The 20,944-nt window shown below is 36.5% G+C and overlaps 4 protein-coding genes across 4 annotated transcripts; all 4 read right to left on the bottom strand.

Annotated features, from left to right (window-relative positions):
• Window positions 1-1,599: 1,599 nt before the first annotated feature.
• Window positions 1,600-4,434, bottom strand: LOC136822999 (ankyrin repeat domain-containing protein 66-like). The gene is made up of 3 exons (XM_067079308.1): window positions 4,262-4,434; window positions 2,704-2,932; window positions 1,600-2,235 (listed from the first exon to the last, which is right to left on the bottom strand). Exons 1-3 carry the CDS (start codon window positions 4,407-4,409, stop codon window positions 2,115-2,117), a joined length of 498 nt encoding a protein of 165 aa, XP_066935409.1. The 5' UTR covers window positions 4,410-4,434; the 3' UTR covers window positions 1,600-2,114.
• Window positions 4,420-8,889, bottom strand: LOC136823056 (uncharacterized). The gene is made up of 4 exons (XM_067079350.1): window positions 8,883-8,889; window positions 8,393-8,674; window positions 6,757-8,069; window positions 4,420-4,434 (listed from the first exon to the last, which is right to left on the bottom strand). Exons 1-4 carry the CDS (start codon window positions 8,887-8,889, stop codon window positions 4,420-4,422), a joined length of 1,617 nt encoding a protein of 538 aa, XP_066935451.1.
• Window positions 8,714-14,290, bottom strand: LOC136823000 (uncharacterized). Its single transcript, XM_067079309.1, has one exon. It carries the CDS (start codon window positions 14,241-14,243, stop codon window positions 8,979-8,981), a length of 5,265 nt encoding a protein of 1,754 aa, XP_066935410.1. The 5' UTR covers window positions 14,244-14,290; the 3' UTR covers window positions 8,714-8,978.
• Window positions 14,291-16,922: 2,632 nt separating this feature from the next.
• LOC136823054 (uncharacterized) lies at window positions 16,923-20,224 on the bottom strand. The gene is made up of 3 exons (XM_067079349.1): window positions 18,831-20,224; window positions 18,153-18,656; window positions 16,923-17,990 (listed from the first exon to the last, which is right to left on the bottom strand). The coding sequence occupies exons 1-3, from the start codon at window positions 20,208-20,210 to the stop codon at window positions 17,376-17,378; spliced, it is 2,499 nt and encodes an 832-aa protein (XP_066935450.1). The 5' UTR covers window positions 20,211-20,224; the 3' UTR covers window positions 16,923-17,375.
• Window positions 20,225-20,944: the final 720 nt, after the last annotated feature.

Here is a 20,944-nt window from a genome sequence, read left to right as displayed (position 1 = left end):
CTTTTTTCTTTGAGCTGGAGTTAGATCTTCGCAAATGCTCATCCCCTTATAGGCATCAATTCCTTTTAGCGCTGGGAGATTTCCAAAAACATTCATTTTCTCTTCCTCACTGTTCAGAGTAACAATGAGGGGACGCTTTTTCCCGTCTACTGATTTGCCAATTCTTGAGATATATTTGATGTTAATTTTGACGTGGAGCTTTTCGATGAGTGTTTTCACCCATGCTTCATCTTTTTTGGTAGCATCCTCTGTTGCTGGATCCTCAACACCATGGATGATGATGTTCTTTGATCTTCTGATCTTATCCCTTTCTTCTGCTGCCTCCTCCTCGTGGACCTCTTTAACGGCGGTCTTGATATTGTCATTAGGCACTTGGACATTGGCAGAAGTGGCTGCAGCATACGATTTTTTACATTCCTCTTTCAATGATGTTAAGATTTCCGTTCGGAAGGTTTCTAGTTTCTTTTCCAGTTTACTCTCAACATATTCGACAGTATGAAACGCCGGGTCATTAGACAATTTCTTCTCTAGATTAGTGAGCTCTTTTTTTTGAGATTCAATAATCTCGAGAAGGTGTTGTTCATTAGACTTCAATTTCTTAATTGTCTTTTCGTTTTCTTTAATCGTCTCATTTAATTTTGCAAGCTCGGCGGCCGTTCGCAGGGATGGTTGAGGGGAGAGGACCAAAAGATCTTTATTTACTTTCACACAATTTTGACACACGTATTTGCATGCGTTCGCAGTTCTTCTCCCGTCTTTACAGACTGCAATCATGTAGGGTGGTAGCCTTGTACAAATGTAGTGCACTAGTCGATTACACTTCGAGCAGGTTAAACTTTCTTCGTTTTGGTCGTCAGCACAGGATGAAGGACTGCAAAGCGGATTTGGAGTATTTCTATTCCTCGTGGACGTCATGATGGTTGGTTATGGTGATGTTTAAGTTGAATTGGTTGATGTTTTTGATGAATTTGAGTGGGTCTAGTAGCGATTTTTCATGATTTTTCAGAAAAACTCAGATTTTGTTGAATTTGACTGTCGCTATCAGATGATCAGCTACTAGATCTTATTTTCCACTTATCCTATACTATCAGCAAGGGCAGCTCAACTAAAAAAAACCTTTATGCCTGTCAGCCGAGTTTTGACATTGCTGTTCCGATCAATAGAGATCAATATAAAGATAATACTGGACAATAGTCAAGGCGTGATTTTGGCACTAATAATTGAAATTGTTCATTCTTTAACTGGCGTTAAAAATCGGAGCTTACTTTAGACTGGAAAGACATGGCCAAAATTTCTTCCCCGGTGAAATAAAACCTTGCAATTCAGCCCCAATAGAAGATTGACTGTCATTTATTTCCTATTTGAAATTCAATGTTAAAAAAATTTGAACTCTAAAACAATCCTCACTGGATTTTTCTAGCTTGGAACAATGGAATTTCCTTTCCCATTAGTATCCCCGGTGCAACTTGCCTTAAACATGATTTCTTTAGTTGTTTTTTGCTGAATGGTCAAAAGAAATCTTCTCCTTTAATGTCGTGAGGGCGCTTACGGAAAATGACCCACCCTTTATAATTTTCAGACTTTTGAAAATAAAAGAAGTTCCAGAAGGTATCCAAGTTATTTCTTTAAAATTCCCGATAATTTTAAATTATTAAACACTTCCACGTACAGAAAATTACAAAAAATTACAGAACAGGTAATCAAATTATTTTATTTGAAGATTGACTTGTCAGTTTTCATCTTTTGGAGATGCTATTTTAAAATCGAAAACTTTGTTTTGTACTCAACGTCGCACGCCATTTTGATGTTGTATCCATTTTCCAATCCTAGATGTCTTTTCATTTTAAGCTTTTACAGCTCAAATCCATTTTCTGCCCAATGGGATAACTTTTCATCAGGATTTTCGAATGATTATAGAGCATCTCCACCTTTTTTCAATCCAAATCCTAAACAGGAGATTCACTTCAATCCTTATCACCCATTCCCACTTGGCTGATTCAACTGCGTGGCCATTAAATTGAGATGTTTCAAAATTTTGTTAATGTAGCCTAATCAGGTCCACATGTCTCAAGATAGTTGTTTTCCATCTTCTCTTTATAGTGAGTTTCAGTTTTTTACGGAGGATTTGCTGTTTTGGGTCTTTCGTTTGTGATTTCATTAGAGATTATGAGTGGGAGAGATTTTTCTTCTATCTTTTCTTCGATGCTTCTTCGTTTTGTACGTCCATTCTCAACACTGAAGAATTAAAAAGAATCCAGATAACATACCAACATACATTGTTAAAAAATTGAGGACGTTTGACCAACAATAAAAAAATCCTTTTTTCAACATTGGGCTATTCCAGAAATAGTCTGTAGGAGGTTAAATGCTTGTTTTACTTGCCGTTTTCTTGTACGAATGATTCGATTGTAACAATTTAAAGGCAGTTGAAAAGATAATTCAGCTGTAATCTTGGGGAAAATGCAGAAATGCAGAGGAAAAAATTAACTCTACTTTAATACTAGATATTTCACTTTTGGTATTTTAAAGCTTTTGGAACATGGAGCAGAATAATAAGAATAACACTCAAAGCGAATGGAATTTAGAGTTTTTATTTGTACGTCTACATTTTAAAGCATTTCCTGCAATGTACTGCCCATAAACTTATTATTTCTCTTCAATAGGAGAAAAGGAGAACTTAGATTAGACAAAAAGATAACTTACTCATCTAGAAATTGGTAGCAGTCTTTATGTCCATAAACTCTTGCTATATCTTTTGGTGTAGCATTGAAGTCATCTCTGTCAAACATCGGTGCAAAATGATCATATAATAACCGCAAGATCTCCAAATGACCGTTTTCCGCCGCACAATGAGTCACTGTCCATCCTTGATGCATCTTGATACTAACATCTGCATGATGTTCCAATAAAAGTTTACAACACTTTAATTTTCCTAAAAAGTTTAAACATAATTTTTGTTTCTACTAGAATGAGCAGGGATATGTTATAGCGGAGCTGGATAACGCACATTTGAAAAAGCCTTGTTCTATCTCTGTCCCTGACATTAAAATTTGATATGAAATTAAACTTTTTTAATTACAAATTCGTGAAATTAGGATTTCTTTTAGCCAATGATTCTGCTGCTGCATTTATTGTTCACGATTAAAAACTTTTAAGTATCAAGAGGGTCTGTAAAACATTGGTGAATGACCATTTAAAAAAATGAAAAACATTGTTTTCATTAGCAAAGTTAAAAGAAATTTCTTCTGTAAGATTATAAATAGCTCTTTTTCATTTGAAATACCGCGCTACACCGCGGGGTGCCTCACTTTCTAACTGATATTTTCAGATAGCAAGTCGGTATGTCTGATTACACGTTTTTTTTTTTATAAGAACGTCAAAAATTTTCGAAGCCTTCGGATGTTCTTATATTAGTTTTTTGGATTTGAAGCCTAAAAATTTTCTTAAAATGTTCTTATTTTCAGCATTTTTTGAGCATTTTGATGTAATTTCTTAAGAAATTGCATGTTTTTAAGTCTCCAAAGCCTTAGTATGTTCTTAGAATGTTCTTAAAATTTTGGGCTCGAAGCCTTATGTTCTTATATAGTTTGTTCTTATATAAAAAAAACGTGTATGGTAAAAAATTTCAAGTCAATTGAAACAATATTTGTCAAAATATTTACATCCGAAATTTTTGAAGAAAAAATCGTGAAAGCTTCAAATTTATAACACACGCTGATAAAATTAGACTTCATTTACAAAGAAGCTTTTGGGGTATCTTTTGCAAATATTATTTTGATGAAAAGCGGGAACATCATAGCAAAATATATGCAAACGTACTGCATGAATACTTTGTTTGCTTCATTTTTCTTATAAAAACAGAACACTCTAGGGGACAGAGATGGATTTCTATTATGAACAGTTTACAATAGAAAAGACAAAGGAGCAATCCGCTAAGGAATTCTCGTCCTTCATCCAGCTCCGCTATAACATATCCCTGGAATGAGTTTCTAATCTCTCAGCTATATTATTCTGCAAATTAATTAGTAACATGGGATACACTTTCTTGCTAAAATAAAGGAATGATTTGGGCAGAAATTGGCTAAAATAGTAATTCAGGAAGAAAAAGCGCCATCTGCTACCTTAGAGTGAATAGTTTTCGAAAAAGGAGCCTTCAATATCGCACACTAGCTTCCCAAAATTAGTAGAACCAGGAGTATCGCCTTGGAGATTGGATCTGCAAAAATTGGATCTGAACTCTGCAAAAATATTTTATCCATACCTTTTCTGACTGCCCAATGTAATGGAGTTTGGCCTTCAAATTCATCATCTTGTAAATTTACATCTTTTACTGCATTGATTCGAAATAATACTTCGATTTGTTTCCAGTCACCTAGACCTGCAAGCTCGTGTAATAAATAATCTGACATCTATTTATTGCTAGAATAACATCTCCTGAAAAAAGGACAAAATATGAAAGTTTTGATTCTTATTTTCATTTCACATCAATGTTTTCGAAAAGGAATTGTTAGAACTAGACATGTATAATTGGCCAGTTGCACGTTTTTTATAGGACTTAACTTTTTATTTTTAAGCCTAAAAATATTTTTCACGTGTTCTTATTTTCCTCTTTTTGAAAGTATTTTTGTCCATGTTACTAAAGAATTAGGCGTTTTAGAATCTGCGAAGCTTTGAAATGTTTTTAACTATAGTTCTTAACATTTTGCGCATCGAAGCATTGTGTTCTTATAAAAATATGTCTACTACACTAAAGCACAAACGTTTTTTTTTTGTCACTTATTCATCAATATTTATACATGAAAACACACATGACTACACCTTTTTAATTAACGCTTAATCATCCAATTATACTTCACATACAGTTTATAATTTGTTTAATGTTGATCATTATAATAATTATAATTTTGAATTGGACGGGCTCGAAAAATATACAAATTTCTTTATAAATTTAAAATCCATTTTATTATATCCATTATTTCTCGATCATTGTATATAACATATATTTCATAGTTGCATAAAATATACCGGGTGCACCATAAAAAAGTATACAGATAAAATCTTTATTGGGCTTGTCAAGATATAGTGAGCTTCAGGGTTAAATCTAAGGGTTAATAATCAATTGGCGTTTTAAAGTTTTGAATTCCCCTTTTATGTGCCTAATATTTCGGCGTCTATTGACTATTTTAATTTATAGAAGTGTATTTCTCAGGTCTATTGACCTCTATGAAACAATCTTACATCTTTACAATTTATAGATCTTATCTTTCCATTCGTTTGTCAATTCTAGTTTGAATTTCCCTACGGACGCTGCATTTACAACATTGGTTGCCAAACTGTTCCAAGTATCAATGCTCCTATAGTAAAGTGAATTCGTTTGGTATCCTCTAATGCCGTCTTCAGCAAAATTCCTCTTTAATTCGAGATTGTGCTTACGTTGAGGTCGATTTCGAAGAACGAGTTTCTGACATAGGGAAGATTTATCATAGACATTAAGATGTTTATATACTTCCACCATGTCCCCGATTTTACGCCGGATCTTGAGGCTGGGTAGGTTCATGACTTGTAAACGTTCTTCATATGAATGGTTTCTATAACCACCGACAAGTCTTGTGGCCCTACGTTGGACACTTTCAATTGCATCAGAGTGTTTGATCAGCCGTGGAGACCAAACAGCTTGCGCGTACTCAAGGTGAGGTCTCACAAATGCAATGAAAAGTGTGCGGAGCATCTCGGGAGAAAGGAAGTCGAAGCTTCTGTTAATCAATCCAACGATCGAGTTAGCCTTCTTGATCTTGGTGTAGATGTGTTCTTCGAAATTCAATTCACTATCAATAATCACTCCAAGATCTTTTTCTTGATCAACATGTTCTAGGACAGAGCCAGCGATCTCGTAAGGATGTGCATGTTGAATGTTCCAGAATTTCCCTAGTGTCAACACGTGGCACTTGCCAGGATGGAATTTCAACAACCAGTCACTAGACCACTTTTCCATTGCCTCGATATCGTGCTGAAGTCTAATTGCATCTTCAGCGTTATTTATTTCTTCAACAAGCTTTGTGAGTTGGTAACTTCAGCTAGATCATTGATGTAAATAACGAAAAGGAGTGGACCTAAGACACTTCCTTGTGGTACACCACTTTGCACCTGGCATTTCTTAGATAACTTTCCATTGACCTTCACATATTGGTAACGATCGGACAAAAATGCTTTCATCCAACCAAGTACCCTTCCTCTGATACCATACGCTTCAAGTTTTCTTAGTAATCTGCGATGTGGAACGGTGTCAAATGCCTTTGCGAAGTCGAAATAGATTACGTCAACAACCTTATCATTGGATATCGAGTCTGCACATTTGTCTAAGTAGTGAAGTAGTTGTGTCACTGTCGATCGCTTACCCATGAACCCATGTTGTTTGGTTGATAGCAATTTCTCATTCGTGAGATGTTCCATTATTTGTTTCTTTAGGATTCTTTCCATTACTCTACACGTAACTGATGTTAAACTAACGAGCCTGTAGTTTTCTGCAAGGTTCTTTTTTCCTTTCTTGTAGATCGGGGACACATGTGCAGTCTTCCAATCATCAGGTAGTTTACTTTCTACGAAGGACTTGGCCATGATAGTATGTAAAGGACCAGCTATGTAAAAGGCCAGCTTTTTCAGCATGACTGGGTGAATCTCATCAGGTCCTAGCGATTTATTAGGATTCAAATCTTTCAGTTCCTTTTTGATCATGTCGATTGTTAGATCGAATGCTACATCTGTGTCTGTTCGTGATGGAAACTCAGGTAGTGATCCAGCAGGTTCATTCGTAAAAACACTGCAAAACTGATCCTGTAGGATGTCAGCCTTGTCCTCATCAGTAAAACGAAGTGATGATTTATCATTTGGATCAAGGAGAAGAGGGGAAATTCCCGTTTTGGTCTTCATTGAGTTCCGGATATGCTTCCAAAACTTCTTAGGGCTTCTTTTTGCTTGACCACAAATTCGTTCTTCTAGTCTTCTTCTTTCTCGTCTGATCTTTCCTGTAACCTTGTTTCTTGCAGTAGCGTAAATAGCTCTATTTCTCTGTTCCGAAGTTGTACCTATTGATCTTATCCATTTGCGATGAAGGCGACGTTTTTCTTTCAAGCTTTGTTGAATATCTTGATCGATTGCAAAACTTCCTTTTTTTCCGTAGGCATGTTTCCCCTTCGTACGAGGAACGTACCGATTCCTAAGCTCGAATAATTTATCTCGCAACATCTTCCAGCAATCATTTACGTTTGCATTTCCTGCTTTTTGATGGAAACCTGTAACCCAGTCCGAGTTCTCAAAATGTCCTTTCATTGCTTCAAAATCTGCCTTATTGTAGTTATAGTTTTCGATAATGCATTCTGTTTCAAGGTAACATTCGAACGTAAATGATAGAACACTGTGATCACTTTTATGAAGTGGTGAAAGATAGGTTATGTTGCTAACCTGGCTTTCTTCATTTGTCAGAATCAGGTCAATAAGTGATGGCGTATCGGTACCTCTAGCTCTTGTTGGTTCATCGACGTGTTGGTAAAAGAAGGAGTCTCTTAAAGCTTCGAGAAATTGTTCGTCTTCCTTCGTGTCATCGTGAGGAGTTGACCAATTTTCCCAATTGATATCTTTATAGTTGAAGTCTCCGACGATACACTTATGACTGTATTTCTTATTCATTGCTATTTCCTTCAGAAGAAGATTAAGTGCTGTATTGTTTTTTGCTGATGTTGGCGTGTTGGTTGGACTTCGATACATACATCCAAAAAGCAAAGAATCCGCTCCTTTTAGTTTGATTTCCAGCAAGCATACCTCCTGAAATTCACTATTGGGTGTCACTTCGACTACATTTTTGATCGATTTATGTGTCAAAACGATGATTCCACGTCCAACATCATTTAAGGCATTTGTTTCGTAGGGTTCGGAGTAGCCTTCAATGTGGTAGTCTTGTATGAGACGTTCTTTTTTCGAATGTTTCGGTTTTACTTCACAAATTGCAATGATATCGGGTTGTTCTTTTGAAATCACTTCATTTAGTTCTTTTTTCTTTATTTTAGTTAGTTGGTCTGCATTAGTATATAGTATGTTAAGGTTTTTTCGTTTGTTAGTTTGTTCGTCTTTCTTCTTTGTTACGTCTTTTTTTTGTGTTTGGTTTATTGCCGATCTTTGGCGTTTATCTTCTTTACACCGAATCCGTTTTTTGCAAAACCCCGCACTCTCCAGACTCCATCTTTTTCGGTTTGATTTCGTGCCTTAGCATCTTCTGCCGCCTCTTTGTACTTTTTTCTTTGAGCTGGAGTTAGATCTTCGCAAATGCTCATCCCCTTATAGGCATCAATTCCTTTTAGCGCTGGGAGATTTCCAAAAACATTCATTTTCTCTTCCTCACTGTTCAGAGTAACAATGAGGGGACGCTTTTTCCCGTCTACTGATTTGCCAATTCTTGAGATATATTTGATGTTAATTTTGACGTGGAGCTTTTCGATGAGTGTTTTCACCCATGCTTCATCTTTTTTGGTAGCATCCTCTGTTGCTGGATCCTCAACACCATGGATGATGATGTTCTTTGATCTTCTGATCTTATCCCTTTCTTCTGCTGCCTCCTCCTCGTGGACCTCTTTAACGGCGGTCTTGATATTGTCATTAGGCACTTGGACATTGGCAGAAGTGGCTGCAGCATACGTGTAAAAAACCAATAAACTACTCAAGGTTTAATGTTTCTTAAACAGTTCTTGCGGGTTCAAAAATATCTACATCTATATTCACTAAGGTCCACGAGAAGAAGGGACGTGCTATAAAATTTGCACTTCATAAATACTAGAAAACTTCTAAATTTATAATTTATGCAAATTATACAGATTATACTAATTTATGCAAACACGTCATAAATTTCGTATTTTCAACATTCTCCCCCCATAATTGACTCCAAGTCAATTATCATATATATATCAAAAGTCCTGTTTTATCTCAAAATATCATCTTTCTAAGTCTCTAGCTCGACGTAAGTTCTGTCCTTCAATCGCAGCTCGCCGGCGTATTCTGCTTCTTACTGTTTGCTCATAGCCGCGCGCACTACCTGAACTCGAAGGCTTTAAAGGATTATCAGCTGGGTCATCGTCGGTGGGTGTGTCGTCCGCAATTTCAAATGGGATGATCTTCTGCAAAGGTCGATGGATGGTGGAGGTACCATTCGTCGTGTTGACTTTCAAACGTGCACCACGTATCTTTCCATCAGCTCCAATTACGAAGCTTTCAACTTTTCCCATTCTCCATTGCGTCCTCGGTGTTGGTGTATCGTCTCTGATAAGTACAACGTCATTCAATGTTAACTTAAGTTCGGAAGTTCTGGTCTTATCATATGAATGTTTTTGTTTAAGTTCATTCAAATAGGTGCTCTTGAAACATTTTTGAAAGTGTTTAACCAAATTCATAAGATGTCGGGCTCGTCTGGTGCAATCGTCAGGTGTTGTTAAAGTATTAAAAACGTTAAAAGAAGGGGTCGTATTGAGTTGCCGACCGTACATGAGATGATTAGGCGTGATCGTGTTCCCAATCTCATCATCACTTGTGTAGCATAGTGGTCTTTGATTGATAGTGGCCTCAATTTCGCTCAAGACCGTCTGTAGCTCTTCAAAGGTTAGAAGGGCCTTTTTCAAAATTTTCTTTAATGCTGTCTTGACGGAGCGAACCAATCGTTCATAAAAACCTCCCCACCATGGAGAGGCAGGCAGAATAAATCGTTGCCGAACATTCAATCGAGTCATCAAACGTTTGACTTCTTTCGATTTGAAGGTCTTGGCGTTGTCGTTTATGATTTCATCAGGTGTACCACGACGTGAAGCAAAGCGTTGGAATCCCCGTATGAACGCAGGAGATTTCATGTCAGGAGTGAGTTCAAGATGGATTGCACGACTACTAGCGCAAGTAAAAAGCAAAATGTATACCTTTGAGCTTGGAAGTCCTTTATTCTTTACAAAGAGGGGTCCAGCAAAGTCAAGTCCAGTCGACGAAAACGGATGGTTGTTATAGTTCACTCGAAATTCTGGCAGTTCAGGAGATTCCGGTGGTTTCATCGTTCTCCCTTGAAACCGTTTACAACTAACACATTTGCGAAGCACATTCTTGACAGCTTTTCTTCCACGAATTATCCAATATCTTTCGCGAATTTTGGCAAGTGTGGTTTCAATACCAAAATGCAAACACTTCTCATGCGTATCTTTGATGAGCAATTTCGTGAAGTCGGTTGATTCAGGCAGCAGTAAGGGATTCTTCTTTGTTGGTAGCGAAGACTCGTTGAATCGACTCTTGACACGGTGGTATCCTTCGTCATCTTTGTATACGTTCAAGTTTGATTTCGTCTTCTCAAAGTTTGGTTGGTTCGTCATTCGTTCTTGTTCATCGCGTAGAATCATGGAAAGTGCGTTGGTAGTTTCTTCTGCGGTCAGTTCTGTTAGCATTTTATCGTGTTTGTACTTCTTCGCCAAAAAGTTGTTTTTGAAACGAAGAACGAAAGCTACAACAGTTACAAGCTTACGTAAGGATCCATGACGAGAGAAATCGATCACATCACTCAGACTAACTTTCTTATCTGAAGTCACAGTCATAACGTTAACGTCAGTTCGTCTAAGTTCTACTTGTGCGTCAATTGGTATTTCGGTTTTATTGTCACGTCTTTTGTCATAGTCAATGTCAAGATTAGAAAGAAAGGAAGGACCAGAAAGCCACTTGTCTTGAAAAAGAGCAGAGAAATCCTCAACAGGTCTAGTAGGAGCATCGGCAGGATTTTCAGTACCAGCAACATGAAACCAAGACTCCCTAGAAACAACCTTTCTTATCTTAACAACCCTGTTTTCCACCCAAGCTTTCCAAGTCTTCTCTTTACCTCTAATCCAACAAAGCGAAACAGTTGAATCCGACCAACAGACAATACGATTAATCTTCAGTCGTTCACACAACGCCACATCAACATTCGATATCAATTTCGTAAGAAGCAAACAAGCCAACAATTCAAGTCTAGGAATAGAAGTCTTCTTTAAAGGAGCGACTTTCGTCTTAGAAGTCCAAAAGAAAGCTTTAGCATGAGATCTAGTGATAACTCTTAAATAAACAACACCACAGTACAAAATCAACGAGCTATCACTAAATCCATGCAATTCAACAGACACAATTTCATTCCTATCAACCAAAGCATACCTCGGTATCCGAACAACTCCTAGTTCCTCAATCCTCTCCATCAAAACTCTCCATTTCAAAGCGATCTCATCCGACACTACATCATCCCAATTTGCCTTGTCAACACACAAAAGCTGAAAAAGAGTTTTAAGTTGTGCTGTAACCGGTGATATGATACCTAAAGGATCGTACATGGAAACAGACAAGCTCAAAATCTTTCTTTTCGTCAAAACGTCATCTCCAGATTTTTTGATCAAACTCTTAAAGTCAAATAACAATTCATCCGAATCTCTATCCCATTCCAAACCTAAAACTTTGTGATAACCATTCTCAACCGACATCCCTGTAACAGTTTTCGCAAAAGTCACATCATCACCTTCAGCATCACCCATGTCACTCTCACTTCCCCCATCAAAAAATCTCTGCAATCGCTTATCATTCGTCATCCACTTTCTCAAATCAAATCCAGCATCTTTCATCACACTATTCGCAACCTTCTGAAACTTTCTCCCTTCTTCCACAGACTCACAACCACTCGTAATGTCATCAACATACAAATCTTCACCTAATCGATCTAAAACATCAGCTGTATACTTACCTTTTTCGTTTTGAAGATGCTGCCGTACAGTTCCATTCAAAAGGAAAGGACTACAAGTCAAACCCATGACAAGTCTTCTAAAGCGGTAGATAACTTGTTCGTCATTTTCCTCCCAAATGAACCTCAAAAAATCTCGATGCTCAGGAGCTATACTTATGTTTAGAAAGGCTTTCTTAATATCAGCAACAATCCCAATCTTATTCAAACGAAATCTAAAAAGAACATCAAAGATCTTGGACAAAAGATTCGGTCCGGAATACAAACACTCGTTCAAAGAAGGTCCATTGATCTTGCAAGAAGCATCAAAAACAGGTCGAATCTTTGTGGTGAGTTTGTCTTCGCGCACAACAGCTCTATGCGGAAGGTAGTGTACTGTCCCACGTTCTTTGTAAACCTCATTCACAGGAACCTTTTCAATGATTTTCTCGCTTTCGTACTCCTTAAATACTTCGTGATAATCATTCAAAATTCCTGTAGACTTCAGTTTTCTGATGTTGGATTTCAATCTCCTCTGACTTACATTGAAATTGTCAGACAGAGGATCATGATCTGGCTTAAAAGGCAGTTTCGTGACATAACGTGTGCCATCGTGAAAAATGTGTTTCTCAAATTCATTAATCACAGACGATTCCTCTTTTCCCTCGGCAGACTCTATTTCCCAAAACTTTCCCAATTCCTCCCTTAGATCAATTTCCCTCTCAACATGTGCTTTCATAGCATGAGCCTGAAGACAAACTGTTGATTGTTCATCGGAAAATTGAAATTTGCCACTCAAAACCCACCCAAGCGTGGTCTCAGAAGCAATAGGGCCTCCATCGCCTTTCCTAAGGTTTCCTTTAAAGAAGTCGTAATAAAAATCTAATCCGATCAATACATCCACAGTCATTTTCTCACCATCAACATTGCTGTCAGCTAAAACCAATCCTTGTACATGAGGACAACTCCTCTTCACAAAGTCAATATTCTGGCGACTCAATGGATTACAAACAACAGGTACACCATGCGCCTCAACAACATTAAACTCATTCCCAACTTTGCTCAGAACTTTAAATCTATAAACATTTAGAAGCTGACGTTTTCCCTCGTTCGTCCCAAAGGTATTAATAATTATGGGCTCTTTTCTCACTGGAGTCAGTTTTAAACGATCGCACAACTCTTGTGAAATGTAGCTTCTGTCACTACCACTATCGAAAAGAACTCGTGAATCGCTCTCGTGACCACTGTACAAGTTGGAAATCTTAGCGGAAGCAGTCTGCATAAGAACACTTTTCGTTACCGAAGCAAAGATAGTATGCGCTGACTGCTCTTCGCCTGAACAAAAGGAGACATGATGTTTTCGCTTACATTTGTTACACGAATACTTACTTTGACAATCTCTAAGAAGATGACCTTTGTTCAAACACAAGAAACAGCGGCCTTGCTTTTTGATGATCTCAAGCCTGGCCTTGACGTTTGTCACAGATGTACATTTAGATGCAAGATGAGAATCACTATTACAATAAACACATTGCTTCTTAGGAGGATTTGGAGTGTTTCCATGACCATGCAAACAACTAGCCGAGTAACCCATGTCAGATTTCTTCTTGCTTTTTTCATCAGAACCTGACGGCTTAATGAGGGATTTACAATTTTCATACGCCGTCAATTCATCATTGAAATAGCTCATCAATCTATCTAATGTCCAAACGTCACTACCAAATCTCCTTGCAATGGTGATAATCAACTCATCCGGCAACTTACCTTTGAGAAGGGGAATCAGTAAACTTCCGTACGATGACACATCCAACTCCAAGGCACTCAGGTTTCGTGTACAGTTTTCCACACTGTTATACAACTTCCTGAGTCCTTGAATATCTTCTTTTCGAGATACTTTATGCATCCCAATCAACCGATCCATGTGTGCAGATATCAATACTTGAGAATTGCCATATCTCTCTTTCAAAATCCTAACGGCCTCTTTATAATTCTTGGAATTCAAACTCAGTCCTGACACCGTCTCAAGAGCAGAGCCTCCAAGATATCTTTTGAGGTAATTAAAACGGTCAATGTCAGTAATATCATCGTTTTCATCAATCGAAGTCTTAAATTGGTCCCAAAACCCTTGCCAAACTAAAGGGTCCCCCTTAAATATTGGCAACTCAAACTTAGGCAGTCGACACCGGGAAACAGAACTTTTATTAGAACTCACACTTTCAGGTCGTGCACCTTCTGGACTTGGAGTAACAGATAAAGATTGAATCTTCATTGTAACTTCAGCCAGAAGTTCATGCGTATCATCGACAAACTCTAAACTTTCCGTTGCATCCCTTTCTATGTCATCAGCCTCCATAAAATTCCAAACTTCCTCATCCAAAGTATTTAGTCGCTCAAGCTTACTGACAAGGTTATTTTGTAAACCAAGCAGTTTTACATGAGTAACATCTTTATTTAGCAGTTGGGCTTTAATCTTGGTAATGACAGAAGTAGTCATTGTACGAGCTGCTTTCCTCTGATTTATCCTTTTATCTAAATCAGATGTTTGAGACATGATCAAATTAAATAAACAAACTTCAAAAAAATATTTCAAACTTCAAATAAAGAAAGAGGGAAAAACCAAATCTTCCACTAATTCAATCACAAAAATTTAGGGCACGCACCCTTCACAAAACTTCTTTTGTTCTCAAGTTCAACAAATAATTAATTCAATTAACGACGTGCGCCGCCGCTATAAAGTCAAAAAAGAAAATCTATTGTTCAGTAATTCAACACAAAACTCAAACCAATCACGCGTCTCAACATAAAGAGGGAAAAATCGCATAAATTATCGCGGCCAATCGAATTCTATTATTTTGCAATTCAAACAAAGCAAATTTCTCTTTTCTAGGCTCCTAGAAAAAACGTGCTCCAAAAACTCAAATCAAAATGAGAATAAGAGTGAATCTCTAAATCAGTTCAAAAAAAATTCTGTCAAGAAAAAATATCGTCCAAAAATCAGTAAATATCCTTGCAATCAAGGAATTTCAGTACCTTTTAAGTCGTAAAAAATACTGTCACGGGTTCGTCAGTCAAAATATCTTTAAAATCTTATGCCTAGAGCAAATATCAATCAAGAAAAATCAGAATTCCACACACAGAATCTGTCTCATTCAAAACATCAAATATCAAGAAAGTTCAAACAACATCAAGAGAAAAAATCAAGAATCAGTACGCTCGAGAAAGAGAGAAAAAGATTCAGTCTAAAAAGTTCTCAAAAATGCTTCAAAACAGTTAAAAAATCGTAAATTTCTCAAAATTTCAAAATAAGTTCAGTCAAATTCAGTTCTAGTCAAGTAGTTGTAACTTCAGACAGAGGAAAGGTTCATCTTACGTTTGAGGTTGAATATCTCTCGTACAATTATTGTTCATTTATGGATCTTGGATCTCCAAAACTTCAATTCTCCAAAATTCAGCAACAAACGTAAATTTCAGGAACTCAGCTCAGCTACTTGATCAATAATTTCTTCTCTCGTGTCCCTCATCGGGCGCCATGTAAAAAACCAATAAACTACTCAAGGTTTAATGTTTCTTAAACAGTTCTTGCGGGTTCAAAAATATCTACATCTATATTCACTAAGGTCCACGAGAAGAAGGGACGTGCTATAAAATTTGCACTTCATAAATACTAGAAAACTTCTAAATTTATAATTTATGCAAATTATACAGATTATACTAATTTATGCAAACACGTCATAAATTTCGTATTTTCAACAATACGATTTTTTACATTCCTCTTTCAATGATGTTAAGATTTCCGTTCGGAAGGTTTCTAGTTTCTTTTCCAGTTTACTCTCAACATATTCGACAGTATGAAACGCCGGGTCATTAGACAATTTCTTCTCTAGATTAGTGAGCTCTTTTTTTTGAGATTCAATAATCTCGAGAAGGTGTTGTTCATTAGACTTCAATTTCTTAATTGTCTTTTCGTTTTCTTTAATCGTCTCATTTAATTTTGCAAGCTCGGCGGCCGTTCGCAGGGATGGTTGAGGGGAGAGGACCAAAAGATCTTTATTTACTTTCACACAATTTTGACACACGTATTTGCATGCGTTCGCAGTTCTTCTCCCGTCTTTACAGACTGCAATCATGTAGGGTGGTAGCCTTGTACAAATGTAGTGCACTAGTCGATTACACTTCGAGCAGGTTAAACTTTCTTCGTTTTGGTCGTCAGCACAGGATGAAGGACTGCAAAGCGGATTTGGAGTATTTCTATTCCTCGTGGACGTCATGATGGTTGGTTATGGTGATGTTTAAGTTGAATTGGTTGATGTTTTTGATGAATTTGAGTGGGTCTAGTAGCGATTTTTCATGATTTTTCAGAAAAACTCAGATTTTGTTGAATTTGACTGTCGCTATCAGATGATCAGCTACTAGATCTTATTTTCCACTTATCCTATACTATCAGCAAGGGCAGCTCAACTAAAAAAAACCTTTATGCCTGTCAGCCGAGTTTTGACATTGCTGTTCCGATCAATAGAGATCAATATAAAGATAATACTGGACAATAGTCAAGGCGTGATTTTGGCACTAATAATTGAAATTGTTCATTCTTTAACTGGCGTTAAAAATCGGAGCTTACTTTAGACTGGAAAGACATGGCCAAAATTTCTTCCCCGGTGAAATAAAACCTTGCAATTCAGCCCCAATAGAAGATTGACTGTCATTTATTTCCTATTTGAAATTCAATGTTAAAAAAATTTGAACTCTAAAACAATCCTCACTGGATTTTTCTAGCTTGGAACAATGGAATTTCCTTTCCCATTAGTATCCCCGGTGCAACTTGCCTTAAACATGATTTCTTTAGTTGTTTTTTGCTGAATGGTCAAAAGAAATCCAGAGATCCCACTGGCTTTTTTAAAAAAACATGCATGAAAAAATGCCAAAAATTCCCGAAAAAAATGCTAAAAAATGCCATTCTAGCACTGAAAAAAATGAAAAAATGCCATTTTCAATCCCAAAAACATGAAAATGCCATTTTCAAAATCTTTAAAGTTTTAGTCTCTTCTTTTACTTAAACCAATACCAATACATTCATTATAATTTACTTTGAATTATAAAAGTGTTTTTCAATGTATCCTTTAAAATAACGATTAAAAGTTTTAAAAGTCATAATTGAATCTTCCCAACTTACGAAACGGACTACCAAAATTCTTTGTAATGATATCTCTACTGAAGCGCTACGTGTTATTGAAAGTCTCGAATGTGTGAAAAACCAAGTGGAATGGTCTTGGTGAAAACCTTAAAAAACTTTTTTTCAAAAAACAGACAGCAAAGGGTACAAGTATCTGATAATATATGAAAATAACGTTAGTATATACAAATGAAGAAAATGATATCTATTACTGCAGTGTTCAGATTATAGAAAACCCTATCCCTATCAGCAACAGCCTAAAGGCAAGTTCAAGATTCTCCTAGTGATATCATTCTTCATAAAACTGTGATCCTAAAGAAATGTAACTAGATTCAAAGGAGTCATGAGCACCTCAAAGAAGTAAGAGCAAACAAAAGCATATACAAAGTATAACAAAGATATCAATATCAACGAATATCTAAAGACTACATAGTATAACTGTCAATATGTTATCAATTAACTAAGCTTTTTCTTTTTGGCCTCTGCCTCTCGTAATGATATTTGAAGTTCAGCTTTTCGTTTAACACCCATATTGATTTTCTGATGAGCTTGAGCTAAACGTTCTCGATCTAACTTTTGGCCTTTAATCAATAGCTCCATTTCCTCATTTCCTTCCGAAATTGATGCCTCAGCTATTTCTATACCAGACTGAATCAGAATCATATCATTGTCAATCTCGTTAACGACTTTCAACTGATCTTCTTTCTCCTGAGCATTTTTTGCCTCTAATAAAGTGGTTTTCTCTTGTCTTTTCTTCTCAGCAAGCTCTGCCATATAAAGCGAATGAGCATTTTTACAAGACTGAATCAAAGCTTTTGTAACTTGGACATTCTCAATTCCCCCTTTCCGAATGATGGAATCTTTGACGATCCTCAACGCTTCCAATGTTTCCTCGCCTGTGTTGCTGCCATGAATTTGTAATAGATGTTTATTAATTGAAAATCCTCGTTCAGGGTCAGCATTGCCATGTGAAAGAATCAGAACACAATTGACCAGCGCAGTTAACTTTGAAAACTTTTTCGTACCGTCAATTCCACAGATTGCCCCTACCTTCAAAACGAAAGAGTGATACTTTTAACAAACATCAATGGTATTTCAATAGAGACACTTGATCTATTCAAATAGAACAAAATAGTCTTAGCAAAAGTACCAAGCACCAAGCTAAAGCATATTTTAATATCTATGTAAGTCTACTGGGCTGTGTTTTAAATTAACCTACAGTTACAACCTTACCTTACTCCAATACTTATCAACTCTTATGAAAGCCGAATCTGTGTCTGGTTCTGCACGTTGGACATCAGCGATGCCATATGCATACTTCCAATAAGAGGATTGCTCTCTATCTGATGACGTTTTCTTTTTACTCTGCTCTTCGTAGAATGATTTTGGTATGGACTCCAACTGATACATTTTAAACTCGCTCATTACCAGATCTGTTACTAATGTAGATTCACTGGATATCGATTGAAACTTCTTTTTGATGAAATCGTCTGGCAGCGCTGGGAGTATTGTCGAGCACAATCTTCTAATAGCTTCAGGTGCAACCTTTGAGGTACGCATAAGAGGATGCAAAAACCTTGCATCAGCAACCACTTGAACTGTAAATGGCAATTCCTCGATGAGATACTCGGCTGAGGTGCTAAGCGCTTCTACAAAGGTTTCAGAAAGCTTCTTTTTCTCAAGTGCATCCAAATTAGCCAACAGCTTCTTTGCTCCGTCACCAAAATTACAGTCAAGCTAAATTTTAGAGAGTGAAGTATTTTATTTTAAATAAAATTTCAAAATAACTGTAATCGCATTACCTTTCTTAAATCAAAACATGATGTAAAAGAGTAAGTTGGAGTAAGTACTATAAAACAAGAGCTATTTTCAATGTCAGAAAGGTGCGAAAATTTTGATTATTCTTCTTACTGTTTGATTTGTTGAGTCTTTAACTTCAAGATCAAGTAGTTTATTTGTACCAATTGGTTTTTTGGTCTTTGAGTTGCTGATTTTGTTTTCCAGAATAAACCGTCGGAGCAAAGTGTGAATTAATTTGGTGCATTTAGAATGAAGAATGTGGATCATTGGACTTTTCGTTTGCAATGGCTTAATGAAAGCTTGAAAATCTTGTGCAACACTAGCAACAAAATGCATGACGATCAAAACTCTTTCATCAGTGAGATATTGTTTGATGCGTTTGTATCTGCTCGTGGCAGCAATTCCTGACTTGCCTTTAAATCCGGGTAGTTCAGGTACTTTTTTCATGAAGTAATTTTTCAAGTTAAGGAACTGTTCGATTAGTTTAATTAAAACTCTGTCCAAGCTAATCCATCTTGATGCACAATGTTTTTCTAGGTGTTGCGTCAGAACACCCGTTAGCTCAGTGACTTTAGAATAGTCTTCTCGTCTTCCAGCAGAGTACTTGAAGAAGAAATGAAAATCGATCGCCATCTGATCAAGCTCGACAATGCAATTTAGTTCTTTTACTAACCTTCCAAATGCATTGTTACATACATGTAAAGCACACGTTCCTATGTCAATGAAAGTAATTGACTTCTTCAAAAGTTCCATAAAGGCAAGATTGACATTGGGTCCATCCAGGCCCAAGTTGAGCAACATGTTCACGTTAAGATTGTTCTTTTTGAAGAATATGTGTAGATGATCCAACAAATCATTCGCTTTGCATCTTCCAACGAACAGCGTGCCGCAATAAGCGACCACAACTTCACCAGATGTAAAGGAATAAAACCTGACATACCCGTCATATTGCTTTTTGGTCTGTGATGTAGTCGACTCATCAAAATGGAAGGTAAATGGTTGATCATGGACCTCCTTTAACAGTTCGTCTTGGAAATATTTAGCAATTCCAAACTTTATTAAATAAGCAACCTTGGTGGAGGACATCTCGTAGGCTTTAGCAATGTCGGAATCTGGAAACTTCTCACGATTCAAATAGTTGTCCGAAGAACATGATGAAAATGAGAAATTTTTGTCGACGACATTCAAAGAATGAAGAATTTCGGCTTTCCATTTCTGCTCCTCTGACGTAAGTTGATATTCACCACTAGGAGATTTCAAGGTCAAAGTACCTTTCTCATCCTTTCTAATAAATGTTGACTGTCTTGAATGACTTTGTAAATTACTTAAGTGTTTTGGTCTTGTTTCATGAGATTTAACCGCTCCTATGCCACTTGTTATATTTAATTTGTCTCCACAAACTGTGCACAAAGCCTCGTGAACGTTGTTTTTAACTTCAACCAACCAAGGTCTATCCTGTTTCCAACTAGCTTTGAATTTTGTCTTTCCCATGTCTATTATTAACTTTTTCTCTTATTACTAGTTGCTTGTCTAAAAAGAAAATTCGAAAAACTGTTATGTCGACTGTTATTTCTTACAAAAGGAGACCTATATTTAGAGAAAGTCTTCACAATTCATTACAAAGCTGTGGACCTCTGAGAACTACAATTCAGTTTTTCATATACCAAATCAAAATTATAAAAACTATAACTATCTCTTAAAAAGCAATAAGTAAAAGTTCAAGGAGGAAACAAAATTGAACATTTTGATTTGATTATAGTTTCTAAAAAGAAATCAAATGTTGCAATTACACAAACTTTGAAATAATTATTTCAGTCGATAACAGTAATATTTCAATAAAACAGTATAAACTTTTTTCTTGAAGATTGGATTTCCTGAAAAAACATGCCAACTTTGCCAAAAACATGCTAAAAATGATGAAAAATGCTAAAATTCCAAAAATCATGAAAATCATGAAAAACATGCCGAGTGGGGTCTCTGGAAATCTTCTCCTTTAATGTCGTGAGGGCGCTTACGGAAAATGACCCACCCTTTATAATTTTCAGACTTTTGAAAATAAAAGAAGTTCCAGAAGGTATCCAAGTTATTTCTTTAAAATTCCCGATAATTTTAAATTATTAAACACTTCCACGTACAGAAAATTACAAAAAATTACAGAACAGGTAATCAAATTATTTTATTTGAAGATTGACTTGTCAGTTTTCATCTTTTGGAGATGCTATTTT

The sequence above is a fragment of the Clytia hemisphaerica genome, unplaced genomic scaffold (assembly GCF_902728285.1).
Source record: "Clytia hemisphaerica strain Z4C2 unplaced genomic scaffold, Clytia hemisphaerica genome assembly, whole genome shotgun sequence".
Lineage (NCBI taxonomy): Eukaryota > Metazoa > Cnidaria > Hydrozoa > Leptothecata > Clytiidae > Clytia > Clytia hemisphaerica.
Note: the sequence above shows the minus strand (reverse complement) of the source record. Positions and strands in the feature narration are given on the sequence as shown.